The following is an 18,605-nucleotide window of genomic DNA, read 5'->3' as shown; positions in this document are numbered from 1 at the left end:
AAACTCTCTCACTTCCTGGAAGATCAACACACATACAAGTTCACTTTAAAACATAAAACTTCAACTTGCAATTCCTGACAATTTAGCCCGCCCAAGCGGGTCACCTTGCACTTCCCCCGATCTATTGGATATCTGGGAATTTACTGGTGTCTAATGACCGAGCGTTGCTGCACATGACGGGACACTGCCCGAAAGCCCAATAAAATGAAAGCTGATCAAATCAGGTGGGCTGCGGGGAACTGTCTGGTGTGTCAAGGTGCCTGGGATGATAACGTATGTAGTCAATGTGTTGTACCTTGTAATCAGGAATTATGTGCGTCTTATGCAATCACCAGCAGTGTGTTGATCACCGACAGCTGGTTCTGGTAGCTGCTCTGGATTCTACATCTAGCTGCCAATAACAAGGCCTTGGGGACAGCACTCCAGCAGCAGCTGCCTTGTGCGCACAGATGACTCACCAAGCAAAGCAGTACACCTGGCTCGGACATGCTCCGCACCTGCTGCTTCAACAAGTGCTCGGCCTGCAGCTGCTCCCACCAGCTCATCTTTCCTTAGAAGAGACCGCGCAGAGCACAGAATAAGCTATAAAAACAGAACTGCAACCATTTGCTTTGCAAGAAAGTCGCAGGCAAAGACTGAGCCTTTAGAGCCAAGATCACAAGGCCTTAAAGGGATTATGGGTCCTTATAACTGGAAGTGCCCCCCTGTGCCAGGGTACACAGAGGCTGGTGCCAGTGAGTTTCCCAGATAACCCAATGAAAACCTGTCCATCCGTTTACGTGCACCATTTAATAACAGGCAGTGTAAGCTGAAACAAGGGCCTTAATATAGGCTCCTTGTTTTGGCTTCGATCCAGTGTATATCATTCATAAAAACAAAAAAGGGCCTTAAAGGATAGGGACACTTGCTGAGGCAGAAGGAATTGACATCCAAGTGGGAACTGGGTTGCTCATGGGAGTGGTCTGGAATTAGGCCCTCAAAAAATATGTGATTCCTCGGAGGTGAGCCGGGCCCCTATGTGCAAGGCTAGGGCCCTGACCTCTGTTAGGGAAGTCCTCTTAAGGCAAGGTTCCTCCATATCCTATGGGACATCCACCAAACGTTACCGGGAAGAGAAGTCTCGAGCTTCACTCCCGGGCTTTTTGATCATTGTGATGGGGAAAGTGATGAGTCCTTATGACCATCAGTATTGGGAAACTGTTTTTCTTTTGTCTTTTTACCTTTTTGGTAATCTTTTAACAGTGCACACAGCATCTTACAATGCAGTGCCCATTGGGGATACTCTTATATCACCGTAGTCTTTTACACTTGGGATTTTTGGTACTTGTATACATGTGTCTACACAAGCTGGTGGCAGATGATACATTACCATTTTTGCATGTTTTTTAGTGTGCACATTCTCGTTCACAGCCTTTTGGTACTAAACATGGCTAGTGCCATAAAATGGCCTTGCCACAAAATTTTTCACCTGTCCTTTGGACATATTGTTTGGCCTTCTTCCTGCCTTTTTAGGTCCTGTTATTCCTTATATGTTTATGCATTCACCGAGGTCTACTGCTGGCCTGATGTATGGATCCAGGAAGTGGGTGGGACAGCCTGGTCCCAATCCACATCAGTGGTGCCAGAGAGTCTGGGTGTTGGGCATGAATAAAACTCACAGTGGTCCCTAATTTGAGCACTGCTGGCTGAGTGGTGCCGATCCTTTCCACTGGTGGGGGCATACAAGCTGCCAACAGAGGTCATGGGACAACTGATAGGAGTAAGTGCTATGAGAAGGGAAAGTGGCTGCAAGACAGGAGGAGGGGGTATGGGGAAAAATGGCTGTAAACCGGGCGGCTATGATTACTATGCTTGACGGCAATAGGGGTATTGCCAGCCTTAGATAGGAGGAGGGAAAGTATAAGAGGAATAAGGGGCAACCACCAAGACAATCACGGGGGGTGGGGAAGTTAGGAAGGGGCAGAGACCGGTATGGGTGAGGGGGTTAGGCATGCACTTTCACACACAGGGGTGAGGGGGAGCCGCGAGTCAATTCAAGGGGGCATTGGGGTGGGTGGGGGTGAACACACTCACGGGGGCATTGGGGTGGGGGATGAACATATACTCACAGGGGGCATTGGGGTGGGTGAGCACATACTCATGTGGTAAGAGGCGGCAGTGCAACGTACCGTGGGGGACAGGGACTTTGTCATGGGCCTTAGTGCAGCTAGGCCGGCTCCTGCCTCCCGGTTGCTGTGATTGGCCTTTCAAGGCCAGGCAAACTATGGGAGGGAGTGAGGCCAGGCAGGGCTGCTTAGGAAACAAAAACCAGTGCGCCCATCTTTGAGGGCCCAGGAGCAATGCTAAGGTAAGAGGACGACTCCTGCAGCCATTTCTGGAAGTCCGCGTTGGAGCCAAATATCCTGTGTAAGAGAGCAGCCGACTGATGATTCATGAACGACTCCCGAAGAGGGCTAGCATCCCTTTCCTGCATTCGGCCGGTGAAGCCCTGCTGGACTACCTGATCTGCAAAGACCATGAGTGGTGCTTCAATCTTTGGGCTGGTGGGACCAAACAGGCTTGACGCATTGTCAAGGATCCAGCTGTCCAGAGCCTTCAGAGTTCTCCTTGGACCACACAGTGGTCTGGCCAACTCTCCAGTGCGCTACCTCGGTAGCACAGTCGCCAATCCACCTTTGACGTTGGAATATCAGTGGTTGCCAGCTCGTGCTACAAGTCACCTTCCTGCCCAGCAAAGGATCCTGCTCTGGAAGGTCTTCAACTGCAATTGGAAAGGGGCCTGCTGTCTCCTGTGTGTGGTAGCAGTCGCCGGAACTCCCTCCCGCCACCCCTCCATCTGGTGGAAGGGTCTGCATCAGTGCCGCCTGCATTTCTTCAGATTTGCACTCTGCTCCTGAAACCGACTAGAAAAATCCTTGCACCTGGCCATCTTCTACTGCCATCAACAGTGGGAATACCTGCCCCAAGCGATTTCCAGTCAACCTGCCTAGTCACTAAGGAAAATCAGGGTCGGGGGGTGGGGGGGTTAAGTAATTGCAATGAATTCACCTCCCCCGTTCACCTCTGAATAAACTTTGGTTATTTCATCCCATTGCTTTTTCAACTTTTCATATAAAAGCTGTATCTACAAAACAGGAAAATAAATCTTACTGACCTGTAACATTGTTGAAGTATCTTCTGGAACATTCTCACCACTGCAAGAACTCTTCCTACATCTGTCTCCTCTCCTAAGAAGGGAATAGTTTCTTACCAGTAACTCCATTTCTCCAGCATTGGTATCTTTCATGGATTCACATGCTTAGAATATTCCCTGTCGACAGACTGGGAACCCCCGGTACGCTTATAAAGCCGTTTCCCATAGAAAAGCGTTAGACACTTGTGTCCCATCTATGTCGTTTTGGGCCCGTGCACGCATGCCCCACTAGGACGTAGCGGTATAAATGCCCCGCCCCCGCGGCTCCCTTCAGATTTTGACCCCTCCAAAGCAGAATGGGGTGAAACCTAGATATACAAGAGGATTGCATTCCGGGGAGGCCGGCGAGCGCATGTGAATCCATGAAAGATACCAATGCTGGAGAAATAAGGTTACAGGTAAGAAACTATTCCCTTCTCCAGCATTGGATCTTTCATGGATTCACATGCTTAGAATAGAATGCACAGCAGTGATCCTGAAAAAGGAGGTGTGAATGCAATCCGGCACCCTTCTAAGCATATGTATAGCGAACCACGCTTCGTAGGATGCCAATTTAAAATGCGCAACAGTACATGCAGATCAATACCTATGTATACATATATATAAATATATATATACATCCATATATACATATGTCAAACTAAGCACAGACCCTTCTTGAAAAGGGCTTACCTTATTGAAACAGATGGCGCAAGACTGCTCTTCCCATTTGTATTTCGTCCACACGCTGCCGTTCGAGGCAGTAGTGGCGGGTAAATGTGTGAGGCACTGACCATGCCACCGCCTGGCAAATGTCTGTCAGCGGGATTCCTGCCCACAATGCCGTTGACGACAAGCTGTCGGACGCCCTTGTAGCGGTTTTCCCGCTTTTGAATGACAGAAGGCAATAGTCGACGAGACCCATCGGGCCAATCCCTGCTTTGAAATTGCTTTTCCTTTCGCCGAAGGACCATATGCAACGAAGAGTTGTTTTCCGTAGATCTAAGTTGCTGAGTCCGGTGAAGGTAAAATTTTAGAGCTCTCTTGCCGTCCAAGGTATGTAGGACTTTTTCCGCAGCCGATGAGGGGGTCGCGAAAAAGGTGGGCAGGACAATGGATGAGTGCTTATGATAACCCGTAGGAACTTTTGCAATGAAACGAGGATTCGTTGACAGAACCACTTTGTCCTTAAAAAACCTTAGGTACGGAGGGTCTATAACCAACGCTTGCAACTCCGAGATCTGCCTAGCTGATGTTATAGCTATTAGAAAGGCCACTTTCCATGACAAGAACTTCATCGACGATGTGACCATTAGTTCAAAGGGTTGTTTCATTAACCCTGCTAGCACCATATTAAGGCTCCACGTTGGTGGAAAACGTTTAACCAGAGGGAACGTCCGGAACAAACCCCTCATGAAGTGTTTCACCAACCTGTCACTAAACAAGGGAGACGGCTTCCTTCTCGTGAATCTAGAGATGGCCGCCAGGTGTACCTTTATTGATGAAAAAGATAATCCGCTCTTCGCTAGGTGGAGCGGATACGGCAGAAGCTGTTTCGGAGTGACCCTTCGAGGTTGCACTCCCGTCTGTCCTTGACACCACATACAGAACCTTCTCCACTTACACTTGTACGACTTGTTGGTGGAAGGGGCTCGCGCTGCTTGCAGGATCCTCTGATAGTCCGACGAAATGCTTAAGGCACCAAATTCCGAAAAGTCAGGAGCCAAGCTGTGAGATTGAGACTGTCTGGATTGTGATGCCACACTGTTCCCTCATCCCGGGACAGGAGATTGGGAACCTTTGGGAACGTTATTGGTTGATCCACTGACAGGTGAAGCAGGTCGGAAAACCACGGCTGCCTCGGCCAACACGGTGCCACTAGGATGACCCGGCACCTGTACCTGCGTATCCACTGCAGAGTTCTCCGTATTAGAGGGAACGGAGGGAAGGCGTAGAGGAACTTGTCCGTCCACGGGAAGGCGAACGCTTCCCCCAGAGAGCCTTCCTGTGGCCACCTGCTGGCATACATTTCGCACTTCTTGTTCCTCTTCGTAGCGAGGAGATCCAGCGGAGGCCGTCCCCATTTCTCGATGACCTTCGACAACTGAACGCTGTCTATCTCCCTTTCGTGAATTCGGTCCATATTTCTGCTGAGTGAGTCCGCTTGCTCGTTCCGTACACCCGGAAGAAGATGAGCTACGATGGATATATCGTGTTTCAGAGCCCAATGCCACACCTTCGGAGCCTCGGTGGAAAGGATTCTGGATCGCGTGCCCCCCTTGCTTCCTCAAGTAAAACATCGCTGTCATGTTGTCTGTCAATATTCTCACTATGGACCCTCTGATGTGCGGCAGGAACGACTTCAGGGCCCAGCACACTGCTCTCAGTTCCAGAACATTGATGTGCAGGAGAGATTCCCTCCGAGACCAACGACCTTGCGTTTGTAGAGTGCCCATGTGTGCTTCCCAGCCTGTCAGGGATGCATCCGTCACTACGATTAGCCGAAACTTCGGCTCCTGTCGGGGTACCCCTCTGGATAGATTCTGGAAGCTCTGCCACCACTGAAGAGCTAGTAGGAGCTTGTCGTCGTCGACAGTCAGTTTGTCCCACCAGAGCCCCTGGGCCTGCGTCCACCGGTCCGCCAGAAACTTTTGAACCGGCCTCATGAACTGGCGGCAGTTGCCCACCAGAGGAATGCAGGATGCCATAGCGCCCGGAATTGACATTTTCTCACTGACAATCTGGTATTGATTTTCAGCTGACCTGCCAATAGATTGAGTTTGGTGATTCTGTCGAGGGATGGCTTCACTAACCCTGACTGGGTCTCGAACTGTGCGCCCAGGAACACCAAGCTTCTCAACGGCGCTAATAAGGATTTCTCGAAGTTTACCGCAAACCCCAGCCGTTGTAAAAGGTGCATGGTGGCCTGAAAACTTGTGTGAGTCGACATAGGGGAGGACCTTCTCACCAACCAGTCATCGAGATACGGGTATACATGATAGTCTTGCCTTCTCAGCCAGGCCGCCACCGGAGCCAAACATTTTGTGAACGTTCTGGGAGAGGATTTCAGCCCAAAAGGAAGAACTGAACTGGTAGCGAGTCCGCCCTACCACAAACCTTAGGGACTTTTTGTGCCGCCGACACATCAGTATGTGGAAGTACGCATCCTGCAGGTCCAGAGACGCCAGAAAGTCCCCTTCTTGAACTGACCGGATCACTTCTTGGAGCGTGAGCATCTTGAATTTTAGGCTTTTCAACGTTTTGTTTAGATCGCGCAGGTATAGAATGGGACGCCACTTTCCGTTTGGTTTTTTCACCACAAAGTATCGGGAATAAACCCCTTAACCCCTCTGTGAAGACGGAACCAATTCTATAGCACCTTTTTGTAGCATAAGTGCTACTTCCTGCTGCAACACGCTCAGATGGGGTTCAGCTACAAACACCGGTGGAATGTGCGTAGGGTTGCTTTTGAATTGCAGGGAATGTCCGTATCTTACAGTGTCCAACACCCATCGATCCGTTATTTGCTCTCATTCGTTGATGTAGCACGATACCCTGCCTCCCAGAACGTTCCGATGCCCGTCATTGCTGGTCCTTGGTCTGCTTATTCCCTCGTCGACGAGTAAACGGTTCTCTTCTTGGGGGCCTGGTAGTCCCGGCGTCGTTTTGCCACTTGAGAAGCCAGTCTGTATCCCTGGGAGGGGTATGCTGGCCTACTGAAGGATCTGTCTCTCGATGCAGAGAATATGGAATTTCCCGATGCTCCCCTGAAGGGACGAAAGACCGGAAAGTTCGACCACTTTAGAGGGCCGCCAAGGAACGCGCCGTGTCCGAGTCCTCTTTCATGCCCTTCAGGGCCTCGTCCACCTTCTCACCGAACAGGTGGTCTCCCTCAAAAGGCATATCCAGCACCTTGTATTGCACCTCTGGTTGGAAGTTGGTGCATTTCAGCCATGCCTGCCTTTGGAGACCCACACCGTTATTCACCTGCTTAAACCCCGATTCCGCGAGGTCCACCGCAATGTTTATGGCATGATTGGAGGCCTCTTCACCTTCCCTGACCAGTTACATCGCCGCCTTACGATGTTCTTCCGGAAGATGCTCCAGCATAGCAGCCAGTCGGTGCCACATCTCCCTGTCGTATCTGGCTACTATGGCCAGAGAATTGGCCGCTTTCACTGTGGTAGCACCTACCGACAGCACTTTTTTGCTGAAGGCATCCTGTCTTTTGGCATCACTTTCCTGGGGGGTCGTGCACTTGTGCTGGGCCCTCGCCTTTCTCGCCGCCGCTGCCGACACCACTGAGTCAGGAGTTGGTTGGGAGGAGAGACACTTGGGGGTAGCCTCTGGAGCCTTAAATCTTTTCTCCAGACAACCTTTTATCGCCGGTTCCGAGAAAGGGTGGCACATGGTCTGTAACCCCTCCTGCCACACATGATCCAGGATGGGTACTGAAAACACCGACCTTCTCCTCTTTCCCATGTGGTCGAAAAGAAAACAGTCCTTTTTCTCCTCTTCCTGGGCCAGCCCGAATTCTGTACAAGCCTTGGCCATCATGGTGTGAAATGACCCAATGTCGTCCGGGGGAAGACGGCTGAGCCGGGCTTCTCAGGGTTTCTAATTCTGCTTCGGACTCCCAGGTTGGATCCCTGGAGGGGGAAAGCGAGACATCCGATCAGGCTCTACTGTCCGAGTCCGAATCCATCAGCTCTCCTTCCTCGCGGCGTGGAGCCGAGAGGTCTCCACCCGCTGGCAATGCCGTGGGAGTTGACGGAGGTGGCCGACGAGACAGGCCCGGGTCGTCGATGGCCGACCTAGCTGGAGTTGCTTGAGGGAGTCTCTCGTCCAGTGTCTTCAGCAACGTTTGCAACGTGGATAAGACCTCCAGTGACAAAAGTGACTGCGGATTGAGAAGAGGGGTAGACACCGGAATGCTCCCGTAGAGGCCTGGTAATCCCTCGTAACCCGAGGTCTGCAGGGCCAGCTACTCTCAGATCCTCATCTCGCGAGGACACTGACAAGGCCTCTTGCTGCAGTAGTGTCTCTGGGAAAACTGGGTCGTATACTTCTGGTCGGCAGGCCTCTTGCGGGATCTCCGTCGACAAAGCTACAGCTGGCCCCGTCGTCGACGTCACTGTCTGCGGTCCAAGAACGGTTGAGACCAATTGTGGCAGAGAAGTGGTCGACGACTGCCCTGCCGTCCACGGCGGTGGTGGTCGTGCAGGTCCTTGAGGCGTTCCCGCCTTTGCCGAACTCTACCTACGCTTCTCTGCATCTCGACTCGAGGTCGATCTATGATGATCGCCCGAGGAGGATTCAGATTTTTCTTTTCTGTCTTTCGTCGAAGATGAGGACGACGAGGCTTTCTTCGACGAAGACTCCTTAGAATGGCTTCTCGATTCCTTCTCCGCCGGTCGTAATTTCTTCACCGGGGGTTCCGACGATGTCGAGCGGCGCGGGGCCTCTGAAGATTTTGACACTGAGGCCACGCTGCGCGTGGACCCACCTCCAAAGGCGGGTATGCCCCCGCTCCATTGTTTAACCATGCCACAAGTCTTCGACTTCAATCTTTAGGAGTCTTCTGGGAGAAGCCCTTACATATGTCGCACTTGTCTGCCGAATGATGAGGGTGTAGACAATATATGTAATCCATATGTCCGAACCCCCCTCGTAAACCTTCAACCCGCACGTAGCGCACAGGCGGAACAGCGCTTTCCCTGACATCAGGAGAATCTCCAACAGCACAACCTAGACAAAATAGACTACACGAGGTGCTCCCACTACTTTGGAGACGGTTGAAATATGAAGGGAGCCGCGGGGGCGGGGCATTTATACCACTACGTCCTAGTGGGGCATGTGTGCGCGGGCCCAAAACGACAGATAGGACACAAAAGTGTCAAACGTTTTCCTATGGGAAACGGCTTTATAAGCGTACCGAGGGTTCCCAGTCTGTCGACGGGGAATATTCCTAGCATTTGAATCCATGAAAGATCCAATGCTGGAGAAGCTTTGTGACTTTTGTGCACAAGGACTCATACATGATATTGAGCATATGGCCCGTTGGGTATCATGCATTCAATGGATGGGGATGATGCAGAATAACTCAGACACCAAATAATCAAACCAACTCAGGAAGACGGCAAAGATTGCTGTTTTAATAATTATCTAAAACAGGGAGTTACAGACATCAAAGGACGTTCGCTCGAGTTCTCAATGCATTTCTCATAAAGACATCCTTCTATACAAAATATACGTCAGTGAAGTCATACCAAGTGGCAAATGAGAAAACCCTATGAGGGATTGTGATAGGTTCAAGGGAAACATCCAAGTCTACTTTACGGGGTGGGATTGTGATTGGTAATCTACTGTCAAGTGGATAACTTATACCTACCTCTAAAACATGTCATCTTCAGCACTTAAGTACATGGTATATCATTGGCTCTCAAACTAAGGCCCTTCATTATACGGACCCCTATAATTGGTTGGCACGCTCATGCCATGTCTGGAACATTCAGTTCACTTAGCAGCACGTAAGCTCATACCCCGATGCCAGGAGGTGGACTTGACTTTACCTCCCCATCCAATTAGCCCAACATCTCTCATCACCCATGCCTTCTGCAACAAAGATGGTCTTTGAACTTGGCCTTGCAAAGTATCCTCGTCTGTGGGAATACATGGGAGTGCGAGCACGCACTATCGTCGTTCTAGGATTCAAAGCACTACTCTATTTCCATTCTTGGTTCACGTGGCAGGAGACCACGATTTGGTCCATTTTGCAGCATTTAAATGTCTTAAATGAATAAAACTTGGCACGCTTGGTGTTCTTTCTTTGCACCTTAACAAGGGAAGATTCAGCTTCTCACGTTCACTCCCTTTAAAATTAGATGACCGACCTTGGCTTGCTTCAGCTTTGACACCAGGCCAGACAGCCTCGCCATTTGTTTCCACGATCTCAGCTTATTTGTGCAGCGACACAGTTCTCTGCCTCTCTCTATGGGTCGTGGCTTACTAAATTCTAAAAGAACGGAAGAGTGCGCACAACGTGATAGGTGCACAAAAACGAGCCTAGAGAGGGCGAGTGGCGCATGTGGATGGAACGGCCGGCGCATGTGGATGGAACAGGTGACATGTGGAAGGAACGGGTGACATGTGGAAGGAACGGGTGACATGTGGAAGGAACGGGTGACATGTGGAAGGAACGGGTGACATATGTGGAAGGAACGGGTGACATATGTGGAAGGAACGGGTGACATATGTGGAAGGAACGGGTGACATATGTGGAAGGAACGGGTGACATATGTGGAAGGAACGGGTGACATATGTGGAAGGAACGGGTGACATATGTGGAAGGAACAGGGTGAAATATGTGGAAGGAACCGGGTGAAATATGTGGATGAAAGGGGTGAAATATGTGGATGAAAGGGGTGAAATATGTGGATGAAAGGGGTGAAATATGTGGATGAAAGGGGTGAAATATGTGGATGGAACAGATTAAGTATGTGGTACGGGTGAAATACATGGATTGAGTGCATAAAACTTAGAAATACTCTGGACGGACTGGAGTGCGTGGAATTGCGCGACTTACATGGAATGGTTTGGAATGCATGGAACGTCTGAATAGCATGTAACCCACCATATCACATCACCACGCTTACTCTTCTTTACAACACCATTCAACTCGAACACAGATACTATGACACCATTCGGTTTAACTGTTCTCATACCAACATCTGCCTCATACTCCCCATCACTCTAACTAAACACTGCTGGTTACAACCCCCCTTTCCCCCAGCCAGGCGTTCTCCTCAGGCCTAATGCAGCCACAATCGGTCTGGATAAATCCTGCCAGAACGAACACATACTCTTGATCTCTCAACCACCACACCTATCGCTAAGAAGCAGCTATTACACAGATACCACACCAGCTGCACACATCTCGGTACTCACACGCACCTTTGACTCTCTCTACGCTCTCTACTGACCTGAACTTCGGTTCCCAAGGGCGTTCAACCTACCAGCGCCTTCAGACCATACCAATGGTATATAAGGCGCTATATAAATGCAAAGTAGCATAACACTGATGTCCAGTTTCTATACAATTGCGGCTTTGCCTGCAGTTTAATCACTACGTATAGCCAGCTTCTAAGATCACTTAAAATACTTGCGTTACAGCATCTGTACAGTTATTGAATGGCTTATATTTTCGGCAGTGCTTTGCACACATGCACTCATTTCCTCACATTAAAGTTTACTTGATTCTTAACTTTGTGATCAGTTTCTGTAAGAGCCAAGCATTCTCTTCAGCCAGTATTCTCAGGGTGTCACACTAGTCTCTCATCACCAGCTCCTCTCCAACTTTTTCATATTCCTTCAGGGAGTTCATCCCTCAAATGATCTCTTCGGGGATACATTTGATGAGGTTTTCTCAGAGGAGATCTTCTCTGAACCACTCGCTGTGGAATTGGCACACATGCAGGTGTCAAGCATGGAACAATCTCAGGCTTCCAACATATAGGTCGTCGGGGGCGGAACTTCCTGCAGAGGCACTCCTCTACAATAGGGATTGGACTTCCAAGGCATACTTCTTGTGAACTTGTTTCATTCTACTGCATCACTACTTACCTTCCTTTAGCTGCCCAGGACATTGTATGCATTCCTAAAAACCTAAAGGTGACTGTATAGATGTTTTATAATTGAGCGTTGTGTGATATTACCACCTACTCGATTCATTTTGGACCTATAACAGTATTTAACTTACCTGTCTAAATTGAATTGTGTGTGATTCACTGGTATAGAGTGATGTTAACGAATTGACAATAAATAATTACTTTTATAACCAATTATAAATAATGGAAACATTTTGAATTTTCTGTTAAAAGTATATATGGGATAGGGTAAGGGATTAAAACAGATGGGTGGGGTAATAAAATTAGGGAAAAGGAGGGCTTAGTGGGCAACCCCCTCAAATAATAAGAAATAAATATGACATTTATTCGTTATTTAAATTTTTTAAAAAATGTTTGTTATTGGATTTGTTAAGATAACATGGAACCGATTCACTGTATGGACCACACTCAGTTTCTCCTGAGACTAAGCCTTGACCACTTTTCAACCCTTAACTTGATTGGCTTTGGCTACAGCTCCCAGAGATCCCATGTTCACTATAACTAGGGTGGCATCCTAAATTGTCCACCAGGCCAAATACTCGAAATCCATCTCAACAGCCATCAACCGAGTGGTTATGCAAGTCGGATCTCATAGGATTCTGTTGAGCGTCAGGGTCCTGGGCTGATAACAATTCTGGCCAGCCACAGGCATATGACCCCAGGAGGATTAGAGTCTGATCCTGCAGCATGGACATGAGTGACCCAGGGAGGTGGGAGCACAACACAGCATACGGCAACCAGGTAGCAACACTTACGTTTCAGAAAGCGATTATGGACCCATTTATTTTGTTTCCGGGCATACTTCTGGGTCACTTGCTTCAAAGCTTGAATACCTAAAAAGCAAAGTATAAGTGCATGAACTAAGGCATGCATCACCACCCAGAACCAAACCATGAAACTTGCTCCGAACATCAGACCAACCACACACCAGTTCCCTCGCCTAGCATCAGGCCGTGCAACGGATGCCTTTACCTAGGAACAGGTAACCAGATACGTTTTGCACCTTGAAGCAGCCCCTGAGAAACCCAAATTACCCCACGCTTCTTCCCAGGCCAAGTCCTTTTGGCAAAATCAATCAGCAATTTGGTATGACTTCTATTTCAAATGTTTTAGAGGTGAGTGAATTTACATGAAATTGTGTTCAATTGATTTTGAGAGAGACAAACTCTGGACCGCGCGGGAAACAAATGTTGCATATTAAAAAGGACTTCATATGATCATTTTTTTTTTATTTATTAGAATTAATAAAGCGCTCAACGGTCCTTGGGCATCGTGGCGCTGTTACAGGTTACTTGCTTTGACAAACAAAGTACATGTTACAGGTTGCATTTTGAGTACAGTTCATCACCATTTACAGGGGGTGTTTCTACTCAGACAGGTGAGATGCTTTGCACACAAGAGCCACAATAGGATTTTGTGCATTGGGCAGGGTGCGTCTGTGGTATATTATCTAGTTGAAGTTGTGTTTTCAGAGCCTTACGGAACATTGTGTGTGAGGTTTCTTTACTGAGTACCGGTGGTAGTGCATTCCAGTTTTTTGGGGCTAGGACTGCGAAGCTTGCGCCTCCTGCTTTGGCTTCTCTGAAGGTTAGGATCGCGAGCTGGTTGCAGTGTTGGGTTTGCTTGGGCCTTTCTGGGGTGGCGCGATGAATGTTTTCTGAGAGGTAGGGCGGTGCTGTATCTACGAGGCATGAGTGTGTGTGATTGAGAGGGCTTTAAAAAGGATGCATTCTTTAACTGGGAGCCAGTGGGCGTCCCTCCTTGCTTGGGATATGTGCTCCCACTTAGGTATGCTGAGGACAGCTCTGATGGTGTTGTGTAGTTTAGAGTTGGGTTTTTGATGATGTGCCTAAGAACAGGACATTACGGTAGTCTAGCCTTGCACCTACTGTGGCTCTGGCTATGGACAGGCAGTTTTTGGGGCAGAGGTAGGGTTTGACCAAGTTTATGATCTTGGTAGTTAGTGCGGCCGATGAGGCGATGGCACTAACTTGCCTTGACATGGACAGTGTGGCATCTAAGTAAACGCCTAGGGTTTTGGCTGCCGCTGATGTTGGAATGGTAGTGTTGATGAATGACGAGTATTTGCTGTCCAGTTTGTTGAGTATTTGTTTGGGACCTACCAAGAGTATTTTATGCTTGTCTACATTGCGACAAAGGCCAATAGCCGCCATCCATGCCTGGATGATGGCATAGTAGGTCTTACGGAGCGTGGTGGAGTTACGTCGTAAGAGCCGGTGAGTGGGAGTATCACTAGCTTAGTTGTTCAGTTAATAACTGTTGTACAGCTGGCAACCCTAGGTCCCGGTCCCCACCCCCACTCCCCTGGGACACAGACAGTATGCAAATGAATACACCTCCAGGAAACAGACCCGCACTGCCCTGACAGCAGGTGCACTTACCATTCTGGAGGAGAATGCTGCTAGTTTCAGGTGGGCACGTACCCTCAGTTACGAGATATTCGTGAAACTCTTTGAAGCCAATAGACTGGAAAATTCCATGTTGATAATCCTGACTGGGGAAAAAGAAAGCAGGCAGTGACACCTTGTGGCTATGGAACCAGAGGTATAGAAGTATAAAAATACCAAGAGAGGTAAAGAGCAGTATCTAGAAAAAGGAACATGGGTGCCAGACATGTTTCTTTTGGCAAAGGAGAAGAATCGTACACAGCAGTGGCACATACCAAGCCGTGAGGAACCTTATATGGGGATTACACGGGGCCTGTACATTCTTCAAAACCCTGCTAGACCTGCATGTCACGCAATTTAGATTACCTTGACTGAAGAGAAAGTAAGCTTTTACTAGCATATTTTACTAGCGATTTCTTTAAAATGGAGCAAGTCACCATAAACCCATTTCGTCTGCTGCCCCCCAGAGGCAAGCCATGCACAGCGAAGCACTGATTTGACATTTACTGCATATGTTTTATTGCAGTAAGTAGAAATCAAATAAAAATGTCAAACATTTACTGAACTCTCCGAAGTCTACACAGATGAGCACCATATTTAAACACCCCACCCACCACACACGTCCCCAACATCCCATTACTTGACATCCTAAAATTATCCTAATTCAGGAACCTTGGGAGATAAGCATCCTCACTGCACAAGTCCACCTCGCCCGATACTTCTTTCATGCCTACATGCAGATGAGCAGGAATAGCATTCACTCCTCTCCATATGATCAATGCTGCTCACCAAGGCTTTTTCCAGATGTGCTCATCCTTCAACATCTACATCAAACCACTGAGGACCCAGCTGTACCTGAAGGTCAGCAGCATTGACCAGCTGACTCATGCAGGCCTGTCCAATGCCACAGAAGACCTTTCATCCTCCCCGTAGCCGTCATCAAACCCACTTAGGGCCCAGCTGTACTTGAAGGTCAATGGCATTAGCAGGGCAGGGCACTGGGCACGCAATTCCTTTGAGAAGGAAAGAGCGAGAAGCTGATGGTGTGACCATAGTCATTGTGGTGGACCATCGGTCCACAAAACAATGCCGAAACTGCATATGGTCCAGATACCCGCATGACGATCAAGCCTTACCGGAGGAGGGCATGGAAGGTGGGAAACCGGAGCGAATGGAGAAGACGAAAAACCAACGAATACAACAAACCCAGAGTGAGCCAAAGGCACCGGAAACGTTTCCCCAGCGAATCCTAAATGAACAGGGCGAACGGGAGGCCGCCGGGGAATCGCTATGGGACTGCTCTTATTCGTCTGCTCTTATTTGTCTCAGTCGAATCGACAAGCATAACCTGGAAATTAAGAAAGTAAAATTGCAAATTAAGACAGTGGAGTGAGAGAAACCCAAAAGCATTAAGTATTAAAAGGGAGAAACAAACTACGACAAATGTCTGAGGAAAAAGGCAGAGTAGTATATATGTCAAAAGACAGACACTAAACTAGAAGAACAAGTTACTTCTTACCTTGTAACGTTCTTTCGACGGGATGTTCCTCCGACGTATTCCTCATCTTAGATATATCCTTCCAGCTCTGCTGGCCTCGGAAAATTTTTTCTCTAGAGGGCGCTGCGCGTCGACGTCCCTCGAGTCGATGTCCTTCGACAGCCGCCGTATCGACGCTCGACGTCATCCTGCCTATAAAGGCCGCGCGCAGCGTCCGTTGCTCAGTTCCGTTTTGTAGCCCACAGTATTACTGTCTGGACTAGACTAATCACCCTGAAGGAGCGTAAGCTGCAACAACAAGGGAAGTAGAACTGCGGGGATGGATGGGAGGGTCGATGAGGAATACGTCGGAGGAACATCCCGTCGAAAGAACGTTACAAGGTAAGAAGTAACTTGTTCTTCGAAGGGATTGTGTCCTCCGACGTATTCCTCATCTTAGATAGGCTCCCATAGCAGTATTCTATATTCGGAGGAGGGAGTACTGACTTCACGCTGTCTTCTATTGATGAATAGAATGCAGTACAGCCCTTCCAAACCTAGTCTCTTGACTAGAGGAGGAATCCAGATTGTAAAAACGTGTAAAGGTATGGACAGACGACCATGTAGCGGCCGCACATATGTCTTTAACCGGCACGCCTCTTTTGAGGGCCGATGAAGCTGCAATACCTCTGGTCGAATGAGCCCTAAGGTTTTGAGGGGGCTCTTTCCCTGCCAGTTTATAACATTCCAGAATGGCTAGAATGATCCATCTGGAAATGGTCTGCTTAGTTATTGGTAACCCCAGCTTGTGACCTGCGTAACCTACAAACAGCTGGTCTCTGCCTGTCTTATTCTGGCTAGTCTACTAATGTAAAAACTTAAAACCCTCCTAGGGTCTAGTCTGTGTAACCTCTCTTCCTCTTTCCCCGGGTGAGGAGGAGGATAGAAAGATGGTAGGGTAATCTTCTGAGAGATATGGAATTCAGAAACTACCTTTGGGAGGAAATTAGGCTTCACTTGCAGGACAACTTTGTCTTTGTGAAAGATTGTATGAGGGGGTTTACAAGAAAGAGCTTGTAATTCGCTCACCCTTCTAGCAGATGTAAGTGCTATTAATAAAACCGTTTTAAGGGTAAGGAATCTTAACGAACAAGAATGGAGAGGTTCGAAAGGTGTACCCATCAGGAAAGTTAGTACTAAGTTTAAATCCCATAGGGGAACTTGGAATGGTCTTGGGGGATAAACATTGGTTAACCCCTTTAGAAACTGTGTTACCAAGGGTAATTTGAAATAAAATGGTTCTTCCGCAGTACGCTTAAAGATAGATATCGCTGCGAGATAGCCCTTAATGGTGCCAACTTGAAGGCCTGAATTTGCCAAATATAGTAGGAAGGACAAAACCATTGGTGTACCACATGAAAATGGGTCGATATTCTGTTCTCTACACCAGCTGCAAAATCTGTTCCAACGGCAGCGGTATAAAGACTTTGTTGCTGGCCTCCTTGCCGAAAGCAACACCTCCATAACATCAGGGAGGTCCCAATCCTTGTACCTCAGCCGTTCAGAAGCCAAGCGTGAAGGTTGAGGGTTTTGATGTCTGGATGGAGAACCTGACCTCCCTTCTGTGAGAGTAGGTTCTCTCTGAGAGGAAGTCGAATTGGAGGGCAGATGGACAAGTCTAGAAGGTCCGGGTACCACGTTCTCCTGGCCCAATCCGGGGCAATTAGGATCATGGTTCGCCGGAATCTTCTCAACCTCCTGATCATTTGAGGAATGACAGGGACCGGTGGGAACGCGTACAGAAGCGGAAACTCCCAGTCCACTATGAACGTGTCTCCCAGAGCTCCTCTCGGAGGAAATTCCCTTGAGCAGAACAGGTCGCATTTCCTGTTTAGGCTGGTGGCGAACAGATCTACCTGAGGGGTTCCCCAAAGGGCGAAGATCTCTTGAAGGACTTCCTGAGCTAGCTCCCACTCGTGGGAGACTGTGTTCTGCCTGCTCAGAGCGTCCGCTGTCAAGTTCTTCTCTCCGGCTAGGTGAACTGCCGAAAGAGAGATTCCTTCTTGGATTGCCCAAAACCAGAGCTGCATTGCCTCTCTGCACAGGGGTAGTGATCCTACGCCTCCTCTTTTGTTGAGGTAATGCATGGCCACCGTGTTGTCCGTCATTATCAGGACGTTCTTCCCTTGTACAGCTGGCAGGAAAGCTTTCAACGCAAGTCTGATGGCTCTCAGCTCCAACAGGTTGATGTGTAGTCTGGACTCCGATGGAGACCAACGACCGCTGATGGTCAAGTCGTTGGCGTGGGCTCCCCACCCCGTGAGTGAGGCATCCGTGACTACTGTTATCTCCGGCCAGGGTTGCCAAAACTGTTCTCCTTTCAGAATGTTCTCCTGACAGGCCCACCACTGAAGGTCTCGAGCCACCCTGCCGGGAACCTGAAGAAGATCTGTCATTCTCCCTGAGAATTGTGACCACTGAGTCCTCAGTGCCCACTGGAGGGATCTCATTCTCAGGCGAGCCTCTGGCACAAGGAAAATGCAGGATGCCATGAGGCCTAGCAACCTCAAAAAGTCGAAGGCTAGGAGACGTTGGGCATGTTGGAACTTGGTAACCATCTGTAGAATATCTTGAGCCCTCACCTCTGGTGGCGAGGCTTTTCCCAAGGAAGTATCCAGGATCGCTCCTATGAACTGGAGTCTCTGCGATGGTATCATTTGAGACTTCTTTAAATTGAGGGAGAAGCCCAGTTTGTGAAGGGAGTAGCACACGTGATTTAGCTGGATCTGAGCTTGCTCCGGAGAAACAGCCCTGATCAGCCAATCGTCCAGGTAGGGGTAGACGTGAATCCCTTCCCTCCTTAGACTTGCAGCCACTACCGA

At 48.8% G+C, this 18,605-nt stretch overlaps 1 protein-coding gene across 2 annotated transcripts in view; it reads right to left on the bottom strand.

Annotated features, from left to right (window-relative positions):
* The window catches only part of TRIT1 (tRNA isopentenyltransferase 1), a 240,935-nt gene that overhangs the window by 30,007 nt on the left and 192,323 nt on the right, over positions 1 to 18,605 (bottom strand). The window contains exons 7-8 of one of the 2 annotated variants that reach the window (XM_069622400.1): positions 14,241 to 14,353; positions 12,594 to 12,671 (exon numbers count right to left, since the gene is read on the bottom strand). In XM_069622400.1, the coding sequence (XP_069478501.1) occupies positions 12,594 to 12,671; positions 14,241 to 14,353 (191 nt within the window). The remainder of the gene's footprint in view (positions 1 to 12,593; positions 12,672 to 14,240; positions 14,354 to 18,605) is intronic. The other variant, XM_069622401.1, reaches the window with a different exon arrangement.

Source organism: Ambystoma mexicanum, chromosome 11, assembly GCF_040938575.1.
Source record: "Ambystoma mexicanum isolate Mex_15411 chromosome 11, UKY_AmexF1_1, whole genome shotgun sequence".
NCBI lineage: Eukaryota > Metazoa > Chordata > Amphibia > Caudata > Ambystomatidae > Ambystoma > Ambystoma mexicanum.
Note: the sequence above shows the minus strand (reverse complement) of the source record. Positions and strands in the feature narration are given on the sequence as shown.